This window comes from Tubulanus polymorphus, chromosome 3 (genome assembly GCF_964204645.1).
Source record: "Tubulanus polymorphus chromosome 3, tnTubPoly1.2, whole genome shotgun sequence".
Lineage (NCBI taxonomy): Eukaryota > Metazoa > Nemertea > Palaeonemertea > Tubulaniformes > Tubulanidae > Tubulanus > Tubulanus polymorphus.
Window position 1 is genome coordinate 6,100,295 of NC_134027.1, and position 26,269 is coordinate 6,126,563.

General features: G+C 38.4%; 1 protein-coding gene across 1 annotated transcript; it reads left to right on the forward strand.

Moving 5' to 3' along the window:
• Nucleotides 1–1,106: 1,106 nt before the first annotated feature.
• On the forward strand, nt 1,107–26,269 carry LOC141901256 (uncharacterized). Its single transcript, XM_074788383.1, has 25 exons — nt 1,107–1,459; nt 3,442–3,673; nt 4,956–5,087; nt 7,764–7,965; nt 8,669–11,925; nt 13,694–13,972; nt 15,804–17,799; nt 18,015–18,130; nt 18,323–18,407; nt 18,557–18,688; nt 19,036–19,148; nt 19,277–19,406; nt 19,494–19,906; nt 20,096–20,149; nt 20,247–20,380; nt 20,493–20,680; nt 20,855–21,084; nt 21,802–21,909; nt 22,835–22,889; nt 24,444–24,644; nt 24,721–24,811; nt 24,897–25,051; nt 25,127–25,267; nt 25,368–25,513; nt 25,587–26,269. The coding sequence occupies exons 1-25, from the start codon at nt 1,215–1,217 to the stop codon at nt 25,740–25,742; spliced, it is 8,991 nt and encodes a 2,996-aa protein (XP_074644484.1). The 5' UTR covers nt 1,107–1,214; the 3' UTR covers nt 25,743–26,269.

The following is a 26,269-nucleotide window of genomic DNA, read 5'->3' on the forward strand; positions in this document are numbered from 1 at the left end:
GCCGCACGTGGTCCACGGCCAATATGACGCACCGTGACGTCACGCGCCAGAGAATAACGACTGGTGTAACGCTGTTCAGTACAGGATTCGTTTAAATCATCTGTTGAACGCGAAGATCGCTCAACCATCGTGAAGAATTATTTGCTGGAGGCAGACCTTCGCGGAAGATGGTACTAAACATCGTCCCCAGTAGATGTCTGGTCCAAACTAGTCATTCTGAATTATTAATGCTACTATATGCGATATCCCTCGAGTAAGATTTGTGAACAGCGCGTGCAGACTGCCGACTACGATAAATCTTATTAGATGTTTTCGGGTGTTGTCCGATACAGGAGATGGTCCGTTGCTTTCGCGAATAGACAGCATCGCACATTTTCCATTAGCCTAAATTGAAAAACGCGATGCGGCCTGCATAAGTAGGGTTGCTAATTATATCATATCGTGTTTCGTAATTTTTCTTATTCAACTACGCAGGAAACGAACGGTTTGAAAACAATATTGTCGTTAAGAATAGACATCTTTCGGCGTTACCAAAACAATTAAAACGCAATAAATGTTTTTAAAAAACTTTTTAATAGACGTATATACTAAAGTTCAATTTGATGTATAGCCAAAAAAGTATCCAATTATTTGAAGACGAAGTTCTGCGCTATGTACCTCTAGTCCACACATTTTTTATTTGTTTATTTTACGTACAGTATTTATTAACTTATAGTCACAATGAATGGACGTCGTTATCACGAATTATTTCTGATGTTGATAATTCGTTGTTGTAGTTTTACGCATTCATATGTACGTACACTCCATACCAAAATATTCTGTGTGCGACAGTATTTATTATTATTGGTAATTGCTGGTGAATCTATGTAACTGAGGCATTCCATTTCGTATTGTCGCGCAGCATTTGCCAGGGTATCATTATCGATTCCAGCATCCGCATGAATCCATCTCTCCCCGCTGCTGATGTGATTCATGTCGCTGCAACAAGCCGCCATTCTGATGGTGCTTCACCGGAGTCGTTCGCCATTAGCATAATTCAACGCGTTTGTTTTAGGCCGGCGTTTATTTAACAAACCAGCGTCGTCAACCGAGCCAAATGTAACTTCGACGGAGCTTGACTGGAGGACTTGATTCATGCATTATCGCTATCGTAGATACAGTTTGGCGGGTGAGGGTTTGTAAATCTTTCAAAGGACTCCGTTGAGACCGTCATCATGGGAAATGAGAATTCCTCGCAGCCGAATTCGTTGGATTTAACCCCGACATCGGAATACGTGGATTATATGTCAAACCAGTCGATCCCATCTCGAAGATGGTCGAACGCATCTAGTATACAAAATTCTCCGGTAACGCCACCAGAACCGGACCTCAGTCATTTGACCGAAGAGGAACGCATGCAAATCGCATCGGTCATAGCCAGGGCCAAGGCCTTAGAACAAGTAGAAGACGAAAGAATTGGGTAAGCTCTAGAAGCACACATGTATAATAAGAAAATTGGACAAGCAATTTCCTTCATTTAAGAATAAATTCAGTAAAAGAACAAAAATGATAAGTCTCTAAAATGAAAAGCTTCTAAGTATAAAAATAGAAGACCAGCATATCTCATTTGGAAAACGTTTTCTACAATTCGAAAACGTCACAACTGTAAGAACAAAATTTTTGCACCTTGAGAAGGCAGAAGAGAATTCGGCAATGATAGTGATTTTTATAAACGTTGATAAAAAGCGATGATTCTTCATGTCTTACGTTTTTGTTAACGCACTAGCAAAGAAATGTATCTTATAAGCATAAATTCAATACAATTCTAGGGAGCAAAATGTTGTCATTTTTTAAACATAATGTATAGGTATTTTGTACATGCAAGATGCAAGGTCTATTGAGAATTGTTATCACACAATTAGACATCAGTCAGCACATACAAATGCGTTGATAAATGCTATAGATTTTGCCGCAATCCGCAGTTGCTGCGTTACCAGGGTAATACCAACAGACGGCTCGAATATCTTGTTACAAAAGTCTGGATTCAGTTTCATCCTTCGTGGATTACTTTTGACTTAAAGAACACATTATGTCGCTTTCGGTAATAGGTTAATATTGATCAAGTTTACCCTAGGCATCAAACCGACACTTGATTTATACCAAATTGAAGCTTTTGGACACAAAAATCACGAAAAGTTCATTGTGTTCATGCGACCAAATCTGCATTTAGATGAATAACCTAATTCATATGACCATTACGGCTAGTTACATCAGATAAAGTCCGATTGGATATTCGATATATATGACCAATAATGTCGAAGTTTCAACGGCCAAACGACCACGGTCGGTTTAAATCAAATTGAAACCACTCCACGGGTCCTTTCATTAATTATACATCACTCTCTCCCTCCATCTCCTCTCAGGATTGAATTGATAGCAGCGCAGTTAACATTACCATCAATCTGGTGGTTACGACGCCTCGCTATTCAAACTGTCCTGCATTAAACTACCATGAATTCTCGTTCGTCAAACGAATAGACGCTATCAGTGGGAAGAACGGTAGCACATATCGACTCCCAGTACTAAATATAACGACCTTACTTAACATTTTACTAACCTGGATAGAAAAGAAGAAAAGGAATTCTATAGAACTGAGCGAAAATTAATCCACAAAAGAATTGGATAGAAAAAAATCCGCCAAGGTTCAAACATATATACAATATATTTACAATAAGTTCAATTGGCTAATTACGAGGAACTGATGAATATAGTTTTTTTTAAAGTGTGCGTAAAAATTGTAGATTCGATCATCCGTTTGGCTCATCTAAAGTCACAATACAATGATCACTTAATTTGACACCCTGTTTATTATCTAGAACATCGCCATAACAACGCTGTAGGTTACAGATGATGATGAGAAAATTATCTATACGAAACAAATGACAGATATAAAGTGGTATTTCACATGGAAATGTATACATATTAGCCTACGATCGTTTTCACAAATTGTCTCTATGCTTATAATATACTTCAAATCGAAAGCGAAAATTTGCTTTAAAAATATGATGATTATTCATTATATTTCTAACATTTGTCTGCCCTTTTGTTATACGGTAATCTGCGATTCTGACGTGTATATAAAGTACTAGTTTTGTTTTATTTTCAGTCAATTATGAAAGCTATGCACATGTATAGTATAGACGATGTGTTTTGTTGTAATTTATATATCAATCTATATTCGATCCTTAGCCCGCGGAGCACATATATCGCCGAGTTATCCCGGAACATGTAACAGGCGAAAATAGAAATAGGCAAACAAATAAGATGACTATAAGATACACATAGTTCCATATAAGAACCAATTGCTGCAGCTGACAATGATTCTTGAATTTACGCTACGATCATTTGCACACTATTTCTAAAAGACGTTATTTCTCTCAAATACTCACTTATGCTTTACAGTGGTTTGGAATCGGATATTTCACAAATAGAACAGCGATTCGAGAGAAAAACGTCGATAGAACATCAGCAAGAAGAAAAGAATATCAACACGATACAGCTATGTCCGGTGTGCCACGTAAATGCTGTGAATTTGGATTCAGTGACTGATATAACAGGTCAGATCCAATGTAGCGACTGTGAACGAATCGTCTGCGAACATTGTGCCGAACTGGAAGGTTCGATGACGTCATCGGTAAGTACTACATTTTTTCGAACTTTTCGACGATATGGATGGGGGTTGTCGAAATGTGTTCTTATATATAATTATTGTGTGTTTGTGTTTTTCGTCTCATGTTTGCTAATTTTGCGTCTTGCCCGGCCGCCGGCTCGAAAGTGAAAGTCGATTTGACAGGTTTAACCCGACATGATAAATCACTTTCTTTCATTCAGAACACGGCCATCGTGTTGAATCACGTAACCACTCTCCCTTGACGAAGGAGTAATATCTCCTATATTTTCATTGAGAATCCCTCTATGATTGCAGATTATCATGCAGCCGTTATCGTAGTAGTATAGCGTAATGCTCTTGCTTTTTAATAACAATCAATCTTATATCCCTAACCTCGAAAATTGCTCGAAAATATACTTTATTTGAATTGAATCATATTTGATATATACTTAGGTAACTGAATTATTTTTTCGACTATAATGTGTTATTAAGTGAGGTTTCTATTCTAGATTAATCATATATTCTTGGTGCGACGCCATACATCAAACAATACTGAAACTTCAGTACAGAAGACATTATTAGCTCCCGTTAAAATATTGAGATAAGTGCCGGGGATCTACGGAAAAGCGGAAAATGTTTCGTGTCAACAGCCTTTCTCTATACTGACTCGGCTTCCATTAATAAATAATGTTAATTTCGAATTCTGAGCCGTCACGTTTACGTAATAACCAGCCACACCTCCTATCCAAGGAAAAAACGATTCTAAGTAAAGTACTCATATACAAACCAGGGAAATATGAAGCATGAAAATATTAAATCATTTACAACATATATATAGTAGTTAGCTTACTTAATCACTATTAATGTACTTAGATTCTAAACTGGAATCCCGAGGAGGTGAAGTTTTGCCGATGTATTATTGTTTTTACGTACCTTACAAAATGTATTATCTTTGTATTTTGTTGAGGAATAGACTAAAACGCTTCGGAAATTTGGGAACAATGAAATAAATCCTTCGATTTTCCCACCATATGGCTACATCTGTAAGACAACTCAAAAATCTCCGCCCTCGATCGGTTTTCGCTTGAAATCATTCATGCTCATGAATCACACACGAACGTGCATAGGCTACATCAAGAAACATCATTTTCATTTACATTCACTGCTATGGAAAAATTTGATATTCATACATATATGTTCATTATCATCATTATTATCATTATTATCATTATTATTACCACATAGAGTAGAAGCTATTGCTTTCTTTGTATTTATTTTTAGACATGTTTCCCGTTTATTTCCACAGCTTCAAGATTGGCTATGCATCATGTGCCACAAACGTAGGCACCTTGTACAGAGTTCGGGCCTTTGGTTTCACGGCTTTAGACAACGCCCAAATTTTAAGCAACTTGATACTCTCCCCGTGAAATATTGCAAGGTAAGCCGCGGCCCATACCTTCAGCCACGTTCTAAATTTTTTTTTTCATTTTCTTTCATATATCTTTATTCGTCTTCTAAACATGTTAATGCATGGATGATTTTTTTCCTTTTCACGGCATCTTTCTTTTCATACTTGAATTTTCAATTTTTGAAAAAATTATTATTCCATTCTTGTCGTATTTTAGTTATCTATCCATATCTATGTGCATTATCTCTCAAACCATTCCTATATGCTTCATTTTTATTCGTTTCTCATGGAATTTTTCACCAAAAAAAATTATTTAGACGAAAAAAATAACTAGAATGAATACAGGTCGGTCGCGGCTTCTCTCGTAGTGTCATTTTATGTTAGTGAATTATGTGTGAATAAAAAGGAATTTTTATTTTCTGCTATACCCAATCGGGATGATTTGATAACTGAATTGATATTGTTTTACAAAAAAAATAAATCACAATGTACCTGCTAAGATAAAGATCAAACCAACTGCAAACATTTGCCAGGGAATTTGATGAAGAATTCCCTCATATTCTGCAATGGTTGAAGAGCAGACACTAATTTTCATCGGTTTGAATTTTCTGACGTTATCCAGCAGCAGCCACTCTATGAAATGTAAGTTAAAGAATTCAACGCATCTTATTTCATTGGGTTTACATATTTCTGACGTTTTCCAGAAGTCAACGCATAATTTGTAGGAAAATTAGCCGCTTAAAGGGCATAAAACATTTGTTTGGAAAGACAAGTGAAGCACTTTCTTTGCTCCTGACTGCTTAAAATCAGCTGCAAGCTATACGCAATTTAAAACGCGCGACGCTGTAACTAGTTCTTTTCTCGTAAATTGCGCATCGAGGCGAACATTGTTCTAATTCGTAGCTTCAAAGCAAAAGAACCATTTTATTCACTTGTCCCTTGAACCATGTCTTATGCAATAACATTGTACGCCAGAATTTCCCGGCTTTGCGCCGAACAATCAACAACGCTCGCCGACGGCTCTGTGCAGCGAATATCGAGGACCTGCCTCCTACTTACACCAAACAAGGCAGCCTTTTATTTTCATAATATAGAATATTTTCAGAATACTGGATCTATTTTCACAAAACCTACGTATTCGCTTTCAAAATGATATGCAAGCAACTTATAACATAATTTTTTTAATATGATATAATTTTATTTGTTCACTATAAAGCCCCGTATATTAATTCTCTTCTTGAAAATGCCCTTGAGGGCGTTTTATCCTTCTCGGAAGTTGTGTTGTGAGATCTTGTTTTGATTCATTATCAATATAAGCTGGAATTGCTCCCGCATATAGCACAGAAAATCTGTTTATTTGAAACTTTAAAAGCGCAACGGCCAATCTATGGAGTGTATATTCTAACGTATGATGAAGTCAATCAATTATTCAAACTTTTCGTGAATATCGGATATTTATAATTCATGTGGATTATTTGGATTTCTTATAGCAAGCTAGGCAAGAGGTTGCACGACGATAACCTTTAACACGTTGCTGTTTGTCACGATGGACTGGTCGTTTCTGGAAATGCAATTTCCTTTCACCTGAGTTATAGCACCTAGTCGTCAATTTGGTTTGGGTTCCACGAAATGGTAAATGAGAGACCCTTCCGGTGTACTATACACGAAATAAAATAGCCTCATATGAATCATTTTATCATTCGTGTAAACGATGATATCCGGCGGTTCGCACACGCTTGGAGTAATTATCTGAATTCAGATGATTACTCCAGGTACACCGCTCTAAAGATCACACGACCACAAATCTGGTAAATGAATGATGAACAAATACATTCGTTATGAAGTTCCTACAGAAACCTTAAAAATCAACAAGCCATAATTTCTTCTGTATACTACTTAATTCATCAAGTCACGTGTATCATTTTCCCTTAACCTTTCTAGCAGTGATATATCGCGCTAATATTCTTCATGTTTTGAATTAACAATGTTTTCCTTTATTCCATCGCATTTTTCACTTGAGATAAGGAGCAGATTTGCATCTCAAGTGGTACTCTATCAGTAGCTTCTGCGATGTAATGCGATTGATTTTTCTTAGAAATCTTTTAAGATTTGTTCAATATGTATGTATATACATTATGTTGGATTGCTGTGTTGTCGAATTCCAAAACGTAACAATGGTTATGATACAAAATAGATCCACTTTATACAAGAATATAAGTCAATATGAATTAAAAATATATTGTATGAAAATAAATCTAAATTTGTCTGTTGATTTTTCGATTATGTTGTATTCGTAAAGAAATAGTCGTCTTTTTATCAATACGTTCATGACGAATAGTTCTAGCGCATTCACAAAATATAGCGAAAGGATGAGCTGTGTCTCGTTTAGCCCCCGGGACATGACTGCAGTAGCTACGTTGGACGGCTGCGTATCTATGTGGAAAATGCTTTGAGATACCATTTAACTCGATAATTTAAACACGAAACCATCAGTTTTCACTACATCGGCATTATGATTATTTGCGTGGAGCTTTTCTGTATGAGTTTGTTTTTTCACGAAACCACGTTTGCTGAAGAATCAGGTGGCAGAGACGCGGTTATATCAATGTTGTTGTGACGGAGCCGTCTGCTCTTGCTTCAATTTCGGTCATAAATATCTAATAATCCTAATAATCAATCTGTGACTTAAATTCTATGTATTTTCAGCGCGGTCGCCTGGAACGAACGACATCCATGACGCAGTATGACGATTATAAAGAGCACGAAGACACGAAGGATGTTAGAAATACTCTTAGTCGCCAAGGGTCACTGCCGTCATCACTAGATGACCCAGAAGCAACGTTCGTCGATAGGCAATCATTGCAACTGCTGCGGGAACACGTTAGCGCCAGCAAAAACTCCATAAAAGGTATATTATGTTGTCCTGCCTTCTTCCTCTGCGCCACCAACGAGAGTTCATGTCAGTTGAAAAAATTCCCACAGGAGTTCATGGTCGAACAGCTTCATTTATCAAAGTCAGCTCGGCTCAGTGTTAGCTGCTACATGTGGCTTTAAATCCATACAGATATCTATTGATTGATATTAGCCTCTTTTGGCCTGAAACCTTGATTTCATTCCTACCTGATATTTCACTCTAGAAATCAATTTTTGTGGAATAGTCCTGGTTTCTTTTCCATTGTAGTTTCATTTTAACTGCTACATTGCCTTACGTATTATCTACTAGATATTGATTATGTTGGCGCTAAAGGGTTAAAATATATCGAAAACCAACAAAGTTACTGAACAAACACGGTAGAATCAATTTCTAATGTACAAATCATACAATGGAAAAAGAGAAAACGCAAGGCGTCGATTTCTGTTGGAAAGAACTTTTTATTTTACAATTTTTATCGGCGTTGCGAACGGTTTCTATGTTTCATTCTCACATTTCCTCACATAATATCGATAGAAATCTAACTGATTACCCGATAAATGCTTTATCATTCCACGGAAGTCCATAATCATTCGAAAGACACGAAAATTTATAGAAATGTTTCTCATAATGTTTGCCATTTTACGATTGTATCTAACCCTTATCATTGTGAATAAATTGGTGCTGTTTTTTTTTTCAGAGGAACTGAATATGGAACAACAAAATGTTTACTCGCAATTGGAACCCTCTTTTCCACCAGACGTAGCGCCACAAATGCTTGCAGATATCGCAGGATACGGATATGATATATCATCAATGAAAAAAGACGAAGTGGTTTCTGATTTACCTAGTAGAACGCCTGATGGCCAAGAGGGCGATTTCAATCGCTCAGACAGACCAAGGACACTCAATTTCACCAGACAGGAGAAGTCCCAAGATTCGGAAAGTCCACTTATCGATGCAAATCAGAAAGAAAGACATGCGGAAGTTCAGTCGGAAGCTTTGCTGGCAGACAGTACAAGAGGCGTAGATAAATCTGACTGTAAACGCCAAAAACCTACGGATGATAAAACTAAACAAGCTCCTCAGCGTTCAACCAAGGGCTCTAGAGGAAAAGATACAAATGACAGGGAGAGGGGGAAAGATTTCAATAGAGGAGGAAATAACAGACACGAAGAATCATCCGAAGGTAAAGATCAGACATCACGGGAGAAAGGAAGACATGGAGAAAAATCTCAGCGAATTATACGTGACGATGATGATGTGGACATTGAGGAGATTGATCGCAGTTCTAAATCATATGACCGACGTGACAGAGACCGAGATCATGAGCGCAGTAGGTCAGAAAGATCGGACAGAACGAGAACCAAAGCCCGCGATAGAGACAGAGATAGAGAACATAAGAAGTCGAGGAATCGTGACCGTGATCGAGATCGAGATCGAGATGGAGAAAGGGGAAGAGACGCCGATAAAGAAGGGTCAAGGTCAAGTGGGAGTGGAAGTGGAAGGGAACGAAGCAAAGATAAAGCAGACCGTGAGACATCGAAATGTGACCGAGAACAAGATCTAGACAGATCAACAGCAAAAGACAAAGATAGACAAAGGAGAGCTAGGGATTCGGAAAGAGAGAGACACAGAGGTGACAATAGTCGCAGCGGTAACGTGAAACAGAATGATAAGAAACTCACCGACGAGAACGCACAACACGGCCAAAGTCAGGCGGATAGTTTTGACAGGGAGTTAGAAAGGTTTGGAACATCGCAGGTTGAAATAAGCCAACCACCAATAGACAATCAAATATCAGAGCAAGTTAGACACGAAGCTATGGTAGTGGAAGCAACAGATGCTGTGTCAATGAAATCACGAATTATTGACGAAGAGAGATGTGAAATCACGAGTGCCTCAAATACTGAATTCGGATTTTTCCCAGTCCATCCAGAACCTAGAACTACTAATAATCATATTGCTATAGAGCCCGCCCACCCTGAACCACGTCTGCCAGCACAAATAACGGAAGATGATCAGCAATTACCTCCGCAATGTCAAATCGAAACACTTTCCCAGTCACCAAGCTATGAAAATCAAGATGTGATTATTGATTCGTCTTTCGCTCTTCAGCAATCCACATTTCTACAAGAAGAACATGTTATTACAGATCCTACCCCAAAAACTAATAACCAAAATAATTTCCAGCAAATCACTTCATCAGGATGGGATAATTATGAAACCGATGTTATTCCTGACATTCAGATCAGCTCGATGAATATGGAAAATGAAAGACCGTGTGAGGTAACAGCGCCAATGCCTCATTCACCTACTGATTTAAATGGAGATGGGTCCTCGGTATATTGTAGTGATGAGGACACTTTGAATTATGGACCTTGTTATTTTGATAATATCGATCATCAAAATCTCGACTACAAAGATATTCCGGATATGATCAGTGTGATAGATACGTACGGCGTTGGACCTGACGATATGCGGTTACCGGAAGTGAATTTAGACCACGCCCAAATGAATATGGATAATATGGTCTATGGTCAGCCCATGGATGGGTCGTTGTTTAATAGTGATAATATTGAAAGTATCGTCGTTGATGACATTACAAGAGGTTCTCTGGACGTTCTCTCCACGCAACACGATACCAATAGTCTGAATATAGCGGCATATGCAGCCGCCATTTCGAGCAACACGGCACAACTTACGAATCTAAGCGTGTCACCGACGGATTTAATGGCCTATAGAGATAGCGGTACTATCGTGGAACCAGTCGACTTGTCGCCGACATCATCACAGGAAGACTTATCGCAATTTGCAGAGGAGGAGTTGATCGAGTTTGCAGATCCGTCGCAAAAAGATGTCGAGCAAGGCGCGCAAAGACAGAAAAGTCGTCCACCTACATCCGACTGGTCGCCTGTCATTGATCTTTCACCCATTGAAGACGTATCACCTTCAATCGAGGAAGCTGAAGAGGAAGAAATGTACGTTGTCCAAAGTGAAGATTATACTCCTTTACCAGGATTGAAACGATATCAGAATTTCGACGATATTTCCCAACTGCAAAATGCATGCGACAATATAAATATTTGTCAAATGGAGGATATGTCCGATTATGCTGGTAATGACGAAGAGAAAATGAGTGAAAGTGATATATACGAAAGTGAACCAGTACCCGCTATTGTAACTAGCAATAACAATAATGTACAAGCTTCAGGAGGAAGCAGTGAATCGGAAAGTACCGATACCTCGTCCGAAATATCCGTAGCTAAGCGTATACATCGTAAACTACCGCAGCCAACTCAAGAAATGTTGAGTAACGCCATAAATACTGCAAAGTCTTCGGGTACAGCGTTCTTCAGACAATTTCAACAATATCTGAATAAAGACGCAGAAAACGAAGCTAGCAGTAGTGTGAAAAGAAGCGATATAATTGACATTTCTGAGAAAACTACTACTTCACAGGCATCTTCATTTTCCACGACGTCAATTAGTGACAGTAAATTGCAAACAGAAATTATAGAGCAAAAGTCGGAAACGCACGTCATCAATGTTGAAACTTCTTCCAATGTTTATCCCTCAGATGTCGGCTTAACATCTTCCAAACAAACCCATTCGGAATCGTACATCCCCGTGTCCGCAAAACAAGCCCAACATATAGATTATGCAGATGACTCACGCGAAAGAGCTGAAAATGAAAAGAATAAGAAACTAAATCGAAAAGAAGATACATTCCGAAAATCTGAGATAGTTGATACTGCTAATGTAGACAGGGAACACATAGTGCCTCCAAAAATCGTCGTGAATACAAGTAACAGGGTCCAAGAGCCTCAAAGTAGTGGATTAAGCAAATACGAGGAGCCTGCGAACGCAAGCTTAAAAGAAATGAAATCCAAACCACATCCTCTTAAGCTAATACACGCTGAAGGAGATGAAGAAAATGCTTCGCCGCAATATTGGGTGAGTAGGAATTTCCATTTCGATCTCGGATAAAATGGTTTAAAAGAAAAAAGAAACGCTTTACATCAAACGTCAAAAAAAGGGCATCTAAAATCCAATACACCTTCTAGTCGGAGACTTTATTTAGCCTTGAGGCCCGGCAACTGAATACTGACCGAAATGTAGACGAATAATTAGCGGTTTAAACCATTGTAACAGATGCTCGAAAACCCAGTTAATTATGCAAATCCCGTATATAGATATCATGCAGCAATTTATATAAGTGAAATGCTGCAGTAATTAGACTGATTTATTGCTTCGAGATAGAAGATCCTCATTGATCAAATTTAATGCGTTGAGCCTTAAATGTATTAAAGTATTATTAGTCTATCCATAAAGCCTCAAGTGTAAGTTAATTCAATTCCATGATAACCATTGCATATGAGACCCGCGCAGTCAGTTGCTGGTGTACTGTTAAAACGACAACCATACTATACTATATAATAACATATCAATTAGAAAAATTAACGTGTTCCATTTCAGTTAACACAGAATGCAAATTTTTCGCATCGATTTCGTCGTTGCATGACATGAAACATGGCCAAGTTTTGCATGTTACGTAAAGACGGAATTCGTGTCATTACTTAAAAAATTAAACCCTTAAACCGTTTAATCATGTTTTATGTTGACAATAAACGATGAAGCGCTTGTAAAACTTGTAAGACTTGTGTTAAGCGCTTTAAAATACGCTTTATGCCCAAGAGGAAACATTTGCCGATGTATTATCATCATCGGCAGCAAACTATATTCCCTGTTCGAGATGTTGTTTCCATGGTAACTGCCTCCGTATTCTGAATGTACTACGGTTGGTGTATTTACGAGAGCGCCGACATCTTCAACAAGGCGACCACATATTGTAAATCCGACTGCTAAATGTATGTCAATGCCACGCCAACGCGACAGTACCATCGACCAATTCAAGTGGTCATGATTGATATCTTTAGCCCAGTTAATTCAAACAATATTGCCAACATGCAAATATGCAAATATGGCGTCTCGGAACAATATCCCACTTCCGCTGGTTGTGCACGCTTTTATTTGCTAAGCTCTCAAATACAGTTGCTTCAAAATGAAAATTCACTAATCGTCTATTTCTCTCACAAAAGTTGCCACCAATTGAGCCAATAGTTTGATCATAATTTCATAATTGTCGTATATTATATAGGTCTTTCGGAAATTTTTGCAAGATATGAGATTACTGGGACTTCTCGGAGATCTTTAGTCATCAATATAACCCAAAATACCATTTTAAATGTGTTTTCAATTAGCATAAATAGATTGTATAGAAATAAAGGGGCGATAAACATGTACAAATCTTTTTTAAATATTTAGATTAATAGTTCGAATATGTATGTCAAAAATTCCGTTTGTAGTTAGTAACAAATACATATATAGCATCACTTGATATAAATCAGCAATTCCGGTCCGTTTTGCACAGCCCACAACTTTCTTGGGCTATTAACAAAATTGCCTCTTTTGACTGTGTGTATCTATTGGAAGAAGTTCCCATAACTTGTGCTCAAATAGAATACAATGACAGTTGCTCAATTTTCGAAGAAAGATGAGTTGTACCACTGCGAATCAGTAACAGACCATGAATCCATAAATAGCTGCATGTTGCTGGCGTGTCGTGTGTGTGTGATGCTGTAAAATTGATGAATCAATCAGTTGATACTGTAGCGAGTGTCCGTGTATCTGCATCTGTTTTATTTCTGCTGCATACGCGTAGGTACTGAAATCACCTGTGACACCCGAAGCTGCAAAGAAAAAGGAGGCGAAATCGTACGACCAATACGACGACGGCGAGCGAGGAGTGACCAAGTCTTCCGACGAGGATAACCCAGCATTCATCTACCCGTCACCTGTAACGCCACCAGATTCAAACGCGTCACCACCGAAACCTCAATCCCCATCGCTGCCGATAGAAACCAACCTGGCTACCTCGAACGTCGATTGGAAACGAACATCTTCAGTGACCACTGCCTCAACAAGTGTTGCTTCATCAAAGGTATGCTCGTACATTCTTTACTTCTATTCTCATAAAGACGTATTCGCCTTCATAATCAATTCTTTTAGCGTCATGTCTGGTATACGTCAAATGTTAATTCCGTCTAGAATTAATTCAATTTACTCAGCGGGTTGACTCACTCTTCTCCTATTCTGTCTTCAACCAGAATCGCGTCATCTCAATGCAGATTCGTAGGCTACAGGTCGGCGCGTATGCCAAACGTTAGGTCGATGGAAAATATATTCTAATCAACATGAATAGATAACTAAGATACAACGTAAGCGAAGAAAGCTAATCCAATATCAGTGTCTCTTATTCAAATTATAGAATACAAAATTGAAAAAAAATTACAATGCAAATTTAATTCGCGAAGTACGTATGTAACGTTATCTGTTACCCTGATGCGAATACCATAATGTCGATTACCGCTGAAACCAAATTGTATTCGTAGTTGGTGAAAAGCTTTTTCGGTTTTTATAAGCACAAACTTAGACGTGTGTATTATTATCATTCGCCGCGCTTAGATCTATCTCATCATCGGCACAATAGTCAAACATACACAGGACGTCATTGGACGATAATATATATTGATTGATACAATCCTGCACGAATCACTTATCGAAAGATGCAAATATATTGCCAACATCGATCTTGCGGGGACAATATAGTATACAAATATATATGAATATCATAGGGCCTTTGAAGTCTGGCTATGCAAAATGCTTTCGAAGACATGCAAATTTGAGACCGACGTATTGAGACTACGAACTGGTTACAAAACCATATATCTTTGATTTGGAATTGTACACACATGCTTATATCTTGTCCAGTTTCACAAAAATAAATTCTGATTATTGATGACTTCTCAATTTCAATAACGATAAAAGTGATTATTTCTGTGAAATTGGACCCAGAAACGAGTTCTAAACATTCCGCATAATTGGAGTTGAGTCCCTGGTACGGTTTCATCATATTCTCCTATGAATGATGGCTACGGGTTAAAAGATTATTACGTGATCTAATGCGATAATGATTTATTTATTTACGAGTACACGGATCCTACATTGGGATTTAGTGCATTCTCTGCAGTAAAGGGAAATTTACAATATGCGGACATTTTCTATTATGCATACTAAATTAGAGCATTCTGCACGTAGCAGTTTACGATGGATTTGATCCACTACCATAATATGAGCGCCCGATCGACACCGTTTCTTTCACTTGAATCAAGTTCATCTATATTTTCATTTTTAGATAATTAGTTTGCCCAATACCCATCATACAATTCTGATAGACGCAGATTTGAATTCATCAAAATATGTAAATATATGGGTATATAATCTAAGAATCGGGTTTAAGTCTGTTTAAGATTGGTTTTTTGTTCGATAAAAGCCCTTTCTTCATCTTATGGAATATATATTTCATTTGCCTAATAGAAACAATTTCTGCATAAATTCCCGCACTGATACATATACACATATTCGTCAAATATCTCGGCATAGTATCCGTTTTCGATTTTGATGCGATATTGAAAAACCTTTTTCCAATATTGCATTAGAATAAGTCGTGTCACTTGATAAGCCGAAACCTGTCACTCGCCAGTCCTGTTAATGTTTGTTGAAAGTATACATCAATGTTATTGTGCGTTTGATGTGTGATTTAGATCGGTTTGAATAAAATAGTAATTAAAAATCGTATAGTTGAATACTGATTATACGTGAAACTCCAGAGATCAGAGACTTGTTATAATAACGTACTGGATAAACCTTCATCTGTGGAGATATTGATTAATTGCTAATTTCTATTGCATTGCTGGATTGTCTTTTTACAGAACGAGTCACCAGGTCAGCCTGGTGAAGGTGTACAGAAAAAAATTCGACGAAAACTGCCACCACTGCCACCGGGCGTTGTCGAAAGCCCCGTTCCGTCGAGAAATGCTTCGGAAAGGACGGCTAGTGAAGATCGCGACAAGCCTGCGGTGCCACCAAAACCAGTTCGAGGTGTCGCGAGGAAAAACTCTGCTCCTCGAAATGAAGTCGAATACAACCGAACCGAACAAAAACCGGCGCCAAAAGCCGTCGTGGAAGTTTCCAAAGAGCGCGTATCTGCGATGCGTGATCGTTTTGAGCAAGCAGCAGCCGCCGAAAGCCCGCCACCACCACCAATCATCCGCCGAGATTCGCCGAAAAGATCGAAAGCTCAGGAAAAACGCCAACAGAAAACGGACGAAAATCAAGTGCCTTCAGACATCCAGCCAACACCTAAACCTCAACCCATTCATGATAAATCTCAACCAGCTTCGTCTACTGCCAAACTCCAACCGTCGAAGAAGATAGGTGAAACACGACAACAAAAAACAATGAAGGAAAGTGCAAGAGAGGAAACTATCAGTATTCGAGGGATACATGTCCCGAAAAAGGTAAAGGTTATGAAAGATTTGGTGAAAGATGAACTAAAGTTAGTGACATACTCGAGAAAAAGGCAAATTGAAGAATTAGAAGAAATACGCACTCTTGAAAAGCAATTAGATGATATACGGGAATTGGAAAGGCAACAGCGAGAAGAGCTACAGATGAAATTGGCCGATCAGGCTCAAGCAGATCAAATTAAACAGATAGAAACGATGAGGCTAATGAAATCCGCCTCGCATTCACCTTTACTAAGCGGTCGCATTTCTCCACATGTATCACCCAGTCGATTCTATACGACTCGACAAAATTCCGACCCGCTTTTAGCAAAATTCTCACCCATCGAGGAATATAAAGACATTGAAAAGGAGTACTTCAGGAAACACCTCTCCAGGACGAAATATAGGTCTCCCGATACAGTCGCATTGGACAACAGACCTATTCACCGAACGGGCCTTAATTCGTACGATCAGCTGATGAACACTTTGCGCGGTAGAAGTCGCGATCGTGAAAATAAATATGCAAGAAGTAACAATCGCCTATCACGATCGTCGGAATACTTAACTCGGGACAGCGGTTATGAGACATACGGCGTGTACGCGGCTCCAACACCGCTCGCGGGAAGTCGATCCGAACGGTCGTTGTTGACCGCTTTCGACGACGACCCGATTAGTTATTACGGATATACTAACAACCAGAGACGATATACCAGGGATAAGTCACCAGGGCGTATATCTGACATTACTGGAATCCGTTACAGGTCACAAAGTCACGGAAGGGTTCCAGAAATGTCGTTACCCCGCGATTTACGCGTTTCGGACGATGAGCTGTTACGTTACGATATTTGGCGTTACGAGGATGAGGTGATCAGAAAACGTTACCGAGATGCGAACGCCGCTCTGTTTCCGAGCGATTCACTTCCTAAAGGTATCATCAAACCGATTGCCGATTCGCCGATACCAAAACCAGAGGGTCGTCAGAGTCGTCGTGATCGGTATCTACAATCCAGCGCGTTCGTGCCCGTGAAAAGTGCTCCATCGAAAGCGCGAACGTATAGTTCAAGCGAGTATCTCTCACATCGAGGCGGTGATAGAGTCGAAACAACGCATCAGTATTATCCGGTATCGGGATTCGATCAGTTCTACTCGGATCCGCGCAATCTCAACCCTCAGAGAACGACAGGTTACAACATTAGTAAAGATTCAGGAATGTCGAGCGGTCGAATTGATGACTTCTCACCGGTTGCTACGGATACGAACAGTGAAGCAAGTATCAATGATAAGACTCCTGCTATGCCTCTTCTTGGTGATCTTACCGGGAAATCACGCAAACGCCTACACCACATCAGCAGCAGCCGACCGACATCAGGGGAATTCGATGCCTACTTCGAACTAGAGGGTTTGTACTTAACAACACTACCCCACCCGACTCCCTACCGAATTAGATACCTTTCTCGGTTTCAATATATCGCCTAACTTTTAAAAAACATACATCATGTGGTATTACAATTACATGTATATAAGTAACATACAAATTAACGTATACATGGTACATAGTTATCAATAGAATATTAAACAGAACCGCTCGTTCTTTTTTTTCAAGTGAATTCGTACGTAAGTTGCATTTTTGCATTTCAGAAGGTTTTAACGATCTCCATCGCACGGAAAGTGATATCAGTTTTGGTGGAGATTCCGATGAGCCTATTATGGAGCACATGACTGAGGGTGGGGTCACCATACTGAGAAGAAAAGTCAAAGAAAAGGTGATCATATAAAAGTATATTACATATGTCATAAATGATAATAAAAGATCGCGTGACGACTCTAGAGAGTGAGAGATAGGTCTTTAATGAAAGGATGATTTCTAAGAATTGTAATCATATATTTGTACATGTTACGTTTTACCATAACGTACCATAACCGTACCATAACGTCGTTTTCAGCCACCGTGTCCACAGCGCCCGAAAAAGTATCCATATCAAACGAAGCGAATTCTCCTGACCAGAGATCCCAATCGATCATTAAAAGGTATTTCTTATACGTCTATCAAAGTAGATTCGGAATTTACCGCCGGTATTTATAATTTTGAAGCCATAATTCCTGAAAATGATTATTTTTCCGCGAGGATTGTTTACCATATGAATACCACGTGATAAATATCTGGTGGATTATTTTAGGTAACGGTCTCGGTATGAAGATTATCGGAGGTAAAATAATTCCGGGAACGATGGGAAATACCACGGGAGCGTTTGTGCAGACCATCTATCCGGGCGGCGTCGGTGAACAGCTTCACGGAGAATTACAAGAAGGTAAATAAACATGAAATACAAATTAACAAAAATATCATAACGGTACTTCAAAACAATTCCATTCCAAATATTATACATGTATCGTATTATATCGTATTGAATTTTTTATTACCAGAGTACGTGTATTTAATGTCGTTAATTTTGAACAATATTTATCAGAGGAGAGAGAAATTTAAAACCTGTGGTGTAGGAGTATGAGGGTGGCATTGATTTTGGAGTGAATTCAATTCGCTTAAGGCATGCATATTCAGGCGACCAGCATGTGCATTGCTTCCTATCCGTATCTATTACGATACATTTCGTATTTTGTCTTGCTGTTGTTATTCACTGAACTCCGGCAATTCCAGGTGATCAGATTCTCGAGTGGAATGGCATTGAACTCAGTGGCAAATCATATGAAGAGGTTCAACAGATAACCACGCAACCGAATGGTGAAATTGATTTAGTCGTTAAAGCGTATGTCATCATTCTGTCTATCTACACAGAGACTAAAATAGATCGGCTGATTTTATTAAATCTATTCTAATATCATATTTAAATGTCATGTATATATTTAGTAATAATTGTATCTTGAGCAGCAATGAGCAGCCGGCTTCTCTGACGCACAGTACTAGTAAGACATCATCTAACTCAATAGTGTCGACTTTGAAGTCCGATAGCTGCCACTCCCTTTACGACAATATTGACTTCACAAGTGCCAGTGACCACGATGATTACGGTACGATTGAGAATAACTGGTAAAAGGCTAATTTTCGTGTTTATTTAAGTCTCCATATTTACATACGTAATTTTCATTCCGTATTAGATTCGTATTTCAAAGAGCACCAACACGGGGTGGATCCATCGTTGTTAGCCGCTCATTTGGAAGGCATTAAAAATCGAATGTCGCCCGGAATCTCCCCGACTTCTTCCCAACACGAAATGAACCAACAGCAATCAACGCCAAAACAATCGCACGAAAAGCCCCGACAAGAAAAACAAGTAAGGCAAAATCGAAAACTTCCGCAGTCGTCTTCACAACCGCAAATAGAGTCGGCCCAGTCACAACCGGAGCTGCGTCAAACTAAACCACACCGACATCACAAGGAATCCAGGCAACAAAAACATCATCATAAAAAGGAGGCAAATGAGACTAAACCAATTTCGGGACATTCCAAATCCGCTGAATTACTATCACACTCCGATTCTCCGAAATCCAGTTCATCTCATAAAGAAAAGGTAAATATAAAGCTTTTCGTTGATGCGTGAATGTTTTGCAAGTTCGCGAAGAATCTTCATATTTCCTTGATTATTTGACAAGCAGACAAATAATCATAATAAAAACTGAATATAGCTAATGCAATAAATTCGAATCGTCGGAAATTTTGTCTCTGATTCATATTCGCATTAAACAATACATTTCATTAGGCGCGAAGTCCCAAACCAAACATGCAAGAGGAAAAGTACATAGGAGAAATTCAGGTAAGCATAATCTTCGGCGAAAACAGCCATACTGGTTCTCAGCGAAGAAATATTCATAAATATGTAGGAGTATTCTCTTGAAAAATTACATTTCTAGCTACAATTTGATTTTGATGACTACGACGAATCGCTCAGTGTTCACGTGGTTAAAGCCAAGGATCTGGTCCCAAAAAGTGGCGGTGCAACGGTTCTGAATCCATACGTGAAAATGTTCCTATTGCCAGGGCGTGGGTACGTAGATTGTTTTGGAAAGCAAGTTGTATACAGAGTGTTCTTAAGCGGCCATAATCTCACTTCACATTCCACGATCTTAACATTCGTATTTCAATTTGGTTTTTTGCAGACCGGACAACCGTCGGAAGACAAAATTCATTCCGGACACGACCGATCCCGAGTGGCACCATACACTCGTATTCATGACGACTCCCCGAAGCGAATTGAAGAAAAGAACACTGGAAATCACCGTTTGGAATTACGAAAAAGGCCGTTCTCCTCATGATAATCTCGGCGAAGTGGATATCGAATTCGCCGGTTAGTGCAGTAGTGACGTAGATGATGTATTCTGACAGTCATAAAAGTTATAGTTTAATTTGCTTGAAAGATTGAGACACAGATATGTGATAACAATATGATAAATAACAGTATGAAAATATAAGACAATCACAGTGATTTCCATTTTTTAACTATTTCTGTTATTGAAATCAGATTCTTCCATCATCGACAATAAACCTCACTGGTACAAATTGCGTCTGTCGAACATCGACGACACGGCCTCGGACCGGTCGACGAACGTTTCCAATTCGCCCAGTAAACATTCAACAGGACGAAAACACAAAGGCAACAACAATGACAAGCATAACCGATCAAGGTCAAGGTCACCGAGTGCAAGTCGGAGAGATGCTTCACCGCGAACGCCAAATCACCGAGTCGGGCATGTATGTATTTTCTGTGCGGTACCGTGTATACATTCATTTCTCGATTTGTGCATGTAGTTTGATTTTTCATAACGATCAAAATCACTGTAAACTCGTCGTTAAACTCGTCCTCCCCATTATTCTTGAATACATTTAATCGACGCAGAATATCAATTAATCATCATCGAAAATGGAACATTTTGAACTTAGAAAAAAATAAGAAAAGATAGGTCGTAGCGGAAATGAGAGAAACCTCCTGCGACATGTACTGCTTCACGCGCGCTGTCTGTAAAATCCAGTGTTTTAATTTAACTCTGCACTGACGTGGTTTAATTTAGTAAGACTTAAGACTGAAAACCAATTACTTTTCCTCTCGTGGGTAACCCCGTATCTACTTCTGATTTTGGGAGAGGCGCACGCAAACTGAAGTTCTCGTCGCTTTCCTTTATGCACAAAACGGCTATTTCTGAATTTGAAATTTCTTTTTGTTTTTGCTTGTACGTTTGTTTTGGACCTCATATAGGGACATATTATTGGTTATTTTGAATTTTCAAACACGTATTGTGTGTGGTTTGAAATTGGAAATCATGAGAATCATATCGGGTTTTTTTTTTCATTTGTTATATGTATGTAACCTGATATATACATATATATATATATATATATATAGCTTGGGATACGTAGGAAAATCCGGATGTAGAAAAATAGAAAAGACCATGTCTTTGTGTGATATTTCAGAAAGCAGTTTCCTGGCGGCAGTACTTGGGCTTTTCGCAAGATCACGAAATGTTGAACATCCTAACTCTGGTTTTCTCTGGGGGATGCTGTGGCAGGGCCAACCGAGCTGTAAGAAAATCGCGACACGTACGCGCTATGTGCATGCTTTTGCTGGACGTGTTTATTCGCTTCTTTACATACCGAATTCCGTTGAGAAATCGCCGAAATATTTTCTTCTTATTTGACACGAATTGTTCTACAGTATTCGATAGTGGATAAACTCTCATGTAAAAAGATACTGACATACAAAGTTCATTTCGCTTGGTTGCATGGTTACTGTTAATTTATTTCCGTTTTATAAGGTCGTCCGAATTTGCATGTAAAACAGTGAATTGCTTCGAGTCGAATATACACACGAATTCGCGGATATTTCGAGCGTGATATCTGAGGCGACATAGATCACTGCAACGTCTGGTGTATTTTGATTTTTTGGCACAATTGCTAATTTTATTTTATTTTTCGTTCCTAATCTGTCAAATTTTAGGACCATACGAAGGCGTGTATACCATTGTGATAAATTCACGTGACGTACGTGACACACGACACGTTTACGGCCTGTCACTCAAACTTCGATATATCTAGTGTGGGAACAAGGAAAGATGAAACGACACTTTGTATTGATACGGCACTTTAAACACGTTATCTTCGTGGCGAAAACCATATCAAAGTGTACTTATTTCTGTTGCATATTTTAATGTACTTGCAGATGTTTTTCTTATAGAAAAAGTTCCCCTGAATTTGCCTTGTTAAGTTTAGCGTACTCTGCACCTTTAAACGTTTGTACTGTTATCATAACCATTTTCAAGACCGTCAAATTTTGCTTTTATCAGAAATATTATTCCACGACGACATAGAAATAGTATCGTACAATATTCAAAATCATAAATCTTGAAATAACGTGCAAAAGGCGCCGACAACTTGGGGATATCATCCTATAGATATTCACTTAATATTGCTATCTTACCCCTCCGACTATACTCCCCTCTATTTTCAGGGCATGGGAAAAATGGAACGGCTAAGTCCGAGGCCACGACGCAAAGAAGTGGAAGGTACGTTACATATACTAAAAATCAAAACAAGATGATTCAATTCATCATAAAGTCGATTATTTTGAACGAATCAAAAGGCTATTTTACGCCATTATCGCCGGATGTAATATCATTCGTATAAATAACCTACTGTTCATACGGCCTTAGATTTCATAAGAATAGATCAGAATTTCTGTCACGCCACTGATCAAATGAATATCATGAATTTGTTGTTACTTAAAATCATCAACCCACACACGCTTTTTCATCTCAGTTCCAGCTTACAGAAACTTGAAGCACTGCTCTTACCTCTCCTTACCTCTCGTCCACAAACTGCAATATTTTTAGTTGTCGTTACGACTAAATTGTATTCACCATTCTCACTTTCCCTATGCATCTGTTTGAAAAACATATCATTGACATATTTTGGTATCATGATTCTATTCATTGTGATATTGATTTCGTGGACTCTGTATCACCCAGTTTTAGAAACATGTTTTACCCATTGTTTATCTTTGTTTTGTCTCGAATCTATTCGGTGTTGTTCGGCTTAAAAAATGCATGCCTCCCAAACAGGATGTCCGACGATCCAAGCTATGAGCTCACTAATTTTGCAGCGGCCTGCATAACTATCCCAAATAGCGTTCGCTAATAAAGCGAAGTACCCTTACTTTCCGAACATTTTCAAGAATTGCTTAAACCTTGGACATTTCTTTTTCTACGTATATTCTCCTGGGAAAATGCATTTCTAAATTCTCGCTTTTCATGATAAATAGATAGGTTGTCTGTTTAGGAAAACATTCCGTACAAAAACATCTTCGGTCGGTAACTTTGATTACAAATTTTCTAACTGAAATTGTCGTATGATTTTCTCGGTAGCAGCATTTAGATAAGGACCGTGATCATATGGTAAGGGATTTGAATGATTATTATTACACCATCATATTCTAGTATAAAAACTTTAGCAAGCACGTGCATATGATAGATGAAATTTAATGATTAAGAATATCAGTTTTTTCATGTTTTTAATAAGGATGAGAATAAAAAAGAGGTTTCAGTCATCCAAACCTGTTCAAAACTATCTATGCTTATTCGCCTGCTGTTTTCGGTTCATGTACATTGAAGGACGATTGAGTCATGATTTTGAAGTTCTTAGAAACACGATGTCGAACCTCCTCTTGAGTTCAATTTTCGGAGCTTTTGATAATTTCATCCGGTCTTACTCTTTCAGTGTATCTATATATCGATGTCTATCTATAGCTTTAGTTGTATTTGTTGTAAATTCCTTACGTGTGTTTGAACCATCCCATAGCAGCTCCCATCTCATTCAACCAACAAGAAATGTTTATCTGAAATATACCACTTATAGATTAATAGAACGCATCTATAGTTTCATTTCCCGGTTTTAGTCAGTTTTACTGACTAGTGTGAACTTGGAATATGCTGTCCCTTGGCTGAGAACATTTTCCGATGAATCGGTCAAACGCATTAAATAAAGACATACGATTAGGTTAAACGTCGATCATATTCGCTCGGATTTCCTGATTTTATGATAGTTTACTTTCTTTATGACAGACCAATCTTCATCCTCATCATCCGAGTTTTTCTCTTGTAATCGCCAAAAACAAACTAGTGACCAAGCAGTCAACAGCATTCTAGAAACCAACAACAATAGCGCCATGCCTTTCCTTCCGTCCGATAGTGACCACAGGTCGTCAATTACTAGTCATCTCAGTGCTGTACACAGCCCAACAGTGAATATACAAGATAGATCAGGTAAATGAAGAAAAAGGCCATGGAGCGTAATGATATTTCGATAAAAGAAATGAAAACGCGAGTTTTACCCTTTCAGATGTCAGTACTTCTACTTCAGCAAATTCCTTCGAGACACTCTCGAGTAATAATCACACATTTCAAAACCCGAACTATGCAAGGTTGAGCAGGTTCGTAAGTTAACACCACCCTTTAAAACCGATATGAAGTTAATTCACTACATATATTTACATTTGTTGGCATCATCTTTTACAGATCATACGATAGTGGTCCATTTTCTCTTCAAGTCTATAACGCTGAGTTTTCATCCCAATTCTCAGTAGATTCGTCACACAGTCCCGCTCATTTGAAACCGGGATTGACGGATGTTTCGGAAACCACGGTATCTGATCGTTCGACGACATCTTCCGGTAAGAATCTCGTTATTTTCATCGTCAATTTTATCGAATCTAATTTATTAATTTGTTACTCTTATCGTTTAACAGACCACGAGTCCATAAGGGAATCTATAGCAGGAGAGATTCTCATTCACATCCGCAAAGATTTAGCCATTCACACCATGTCCTTGACCATCGTGCAGTGCCGCAAAATTAAGCTACCGATGAAACTCAAGGAAAATAGTCAAGGTAATATACATACATCATCAAACTAAACTGAACTAAACTATCAGACTTTTATTTATTGCTGAAATTATACATTTTCCAAAACCTGAATTGAATATTTCAGGAGTATATGCGAAGGTATATCTAATCGGAAATGGACAGTACGGTAAATTCAAGAAGCGTCGAACGCAAAGTAAGAAGTTCTGTCTGGAACCGTTGTTTCAAGAAAGCTTTTCGTACACAAATATCAACGAAGGAAATTTCCTTCAGGTAGGAGTGCAACAAATATGAAATCATATAGCTAGAATTATTTACGTGGTTTTAAGGTTAGACTCCTTTTCAGATTTCGCTTTGGACAGAAGGGAACATATTCAACGGTGACCATAACATCGGCCAGTGTATAATAGACGTAAACAACATCAGAAATATGGAAGAAAGGCCAATAAATGATGTAGATATAATTGATGTAACAAACTGGTATAAGCTAATGTCAACTTGAACGATAAATTTACGTTGAATTTCAATGAACAATATTGATGAATACGAGGGCTTTCCTCGTACAGAACGAGAGGGTAATCATGAAAAGAATTCTAGATATCATTTCTATTAGTACTAAATAGTAAGAAATGCGTAACAAAATGAACAAATGATCATTTCAAGCTTGATCTCATTATTCTCCAGTTTTCCTGCATGAATTTCTTGTTTTCTGTTAGAGATTTCAAAGGAAATAGCGCCTGTATAGAGATGTTTCTTAGCGCCCTGTGATAGTTCGGAGCTTGTCGGGCATGGATCGAAATTGGTCATAGATCCGGAATAAGCGCATATTGAGCGTACTGTTGACTGCTTTAAATAGTTTATTGTATATATAGCGTATTTTTCGGGTTGCCTGAGTTTTAAAAAGGAATTTCGTGTGTTTCGTCGCCTCACTTATATGAGTCACTAGCGTAGATGATAAACAAAGATGTAACATATAAGTATGACTATTATGTCGTATTATTTTTTTCAACATATTTAGATATACCTCGA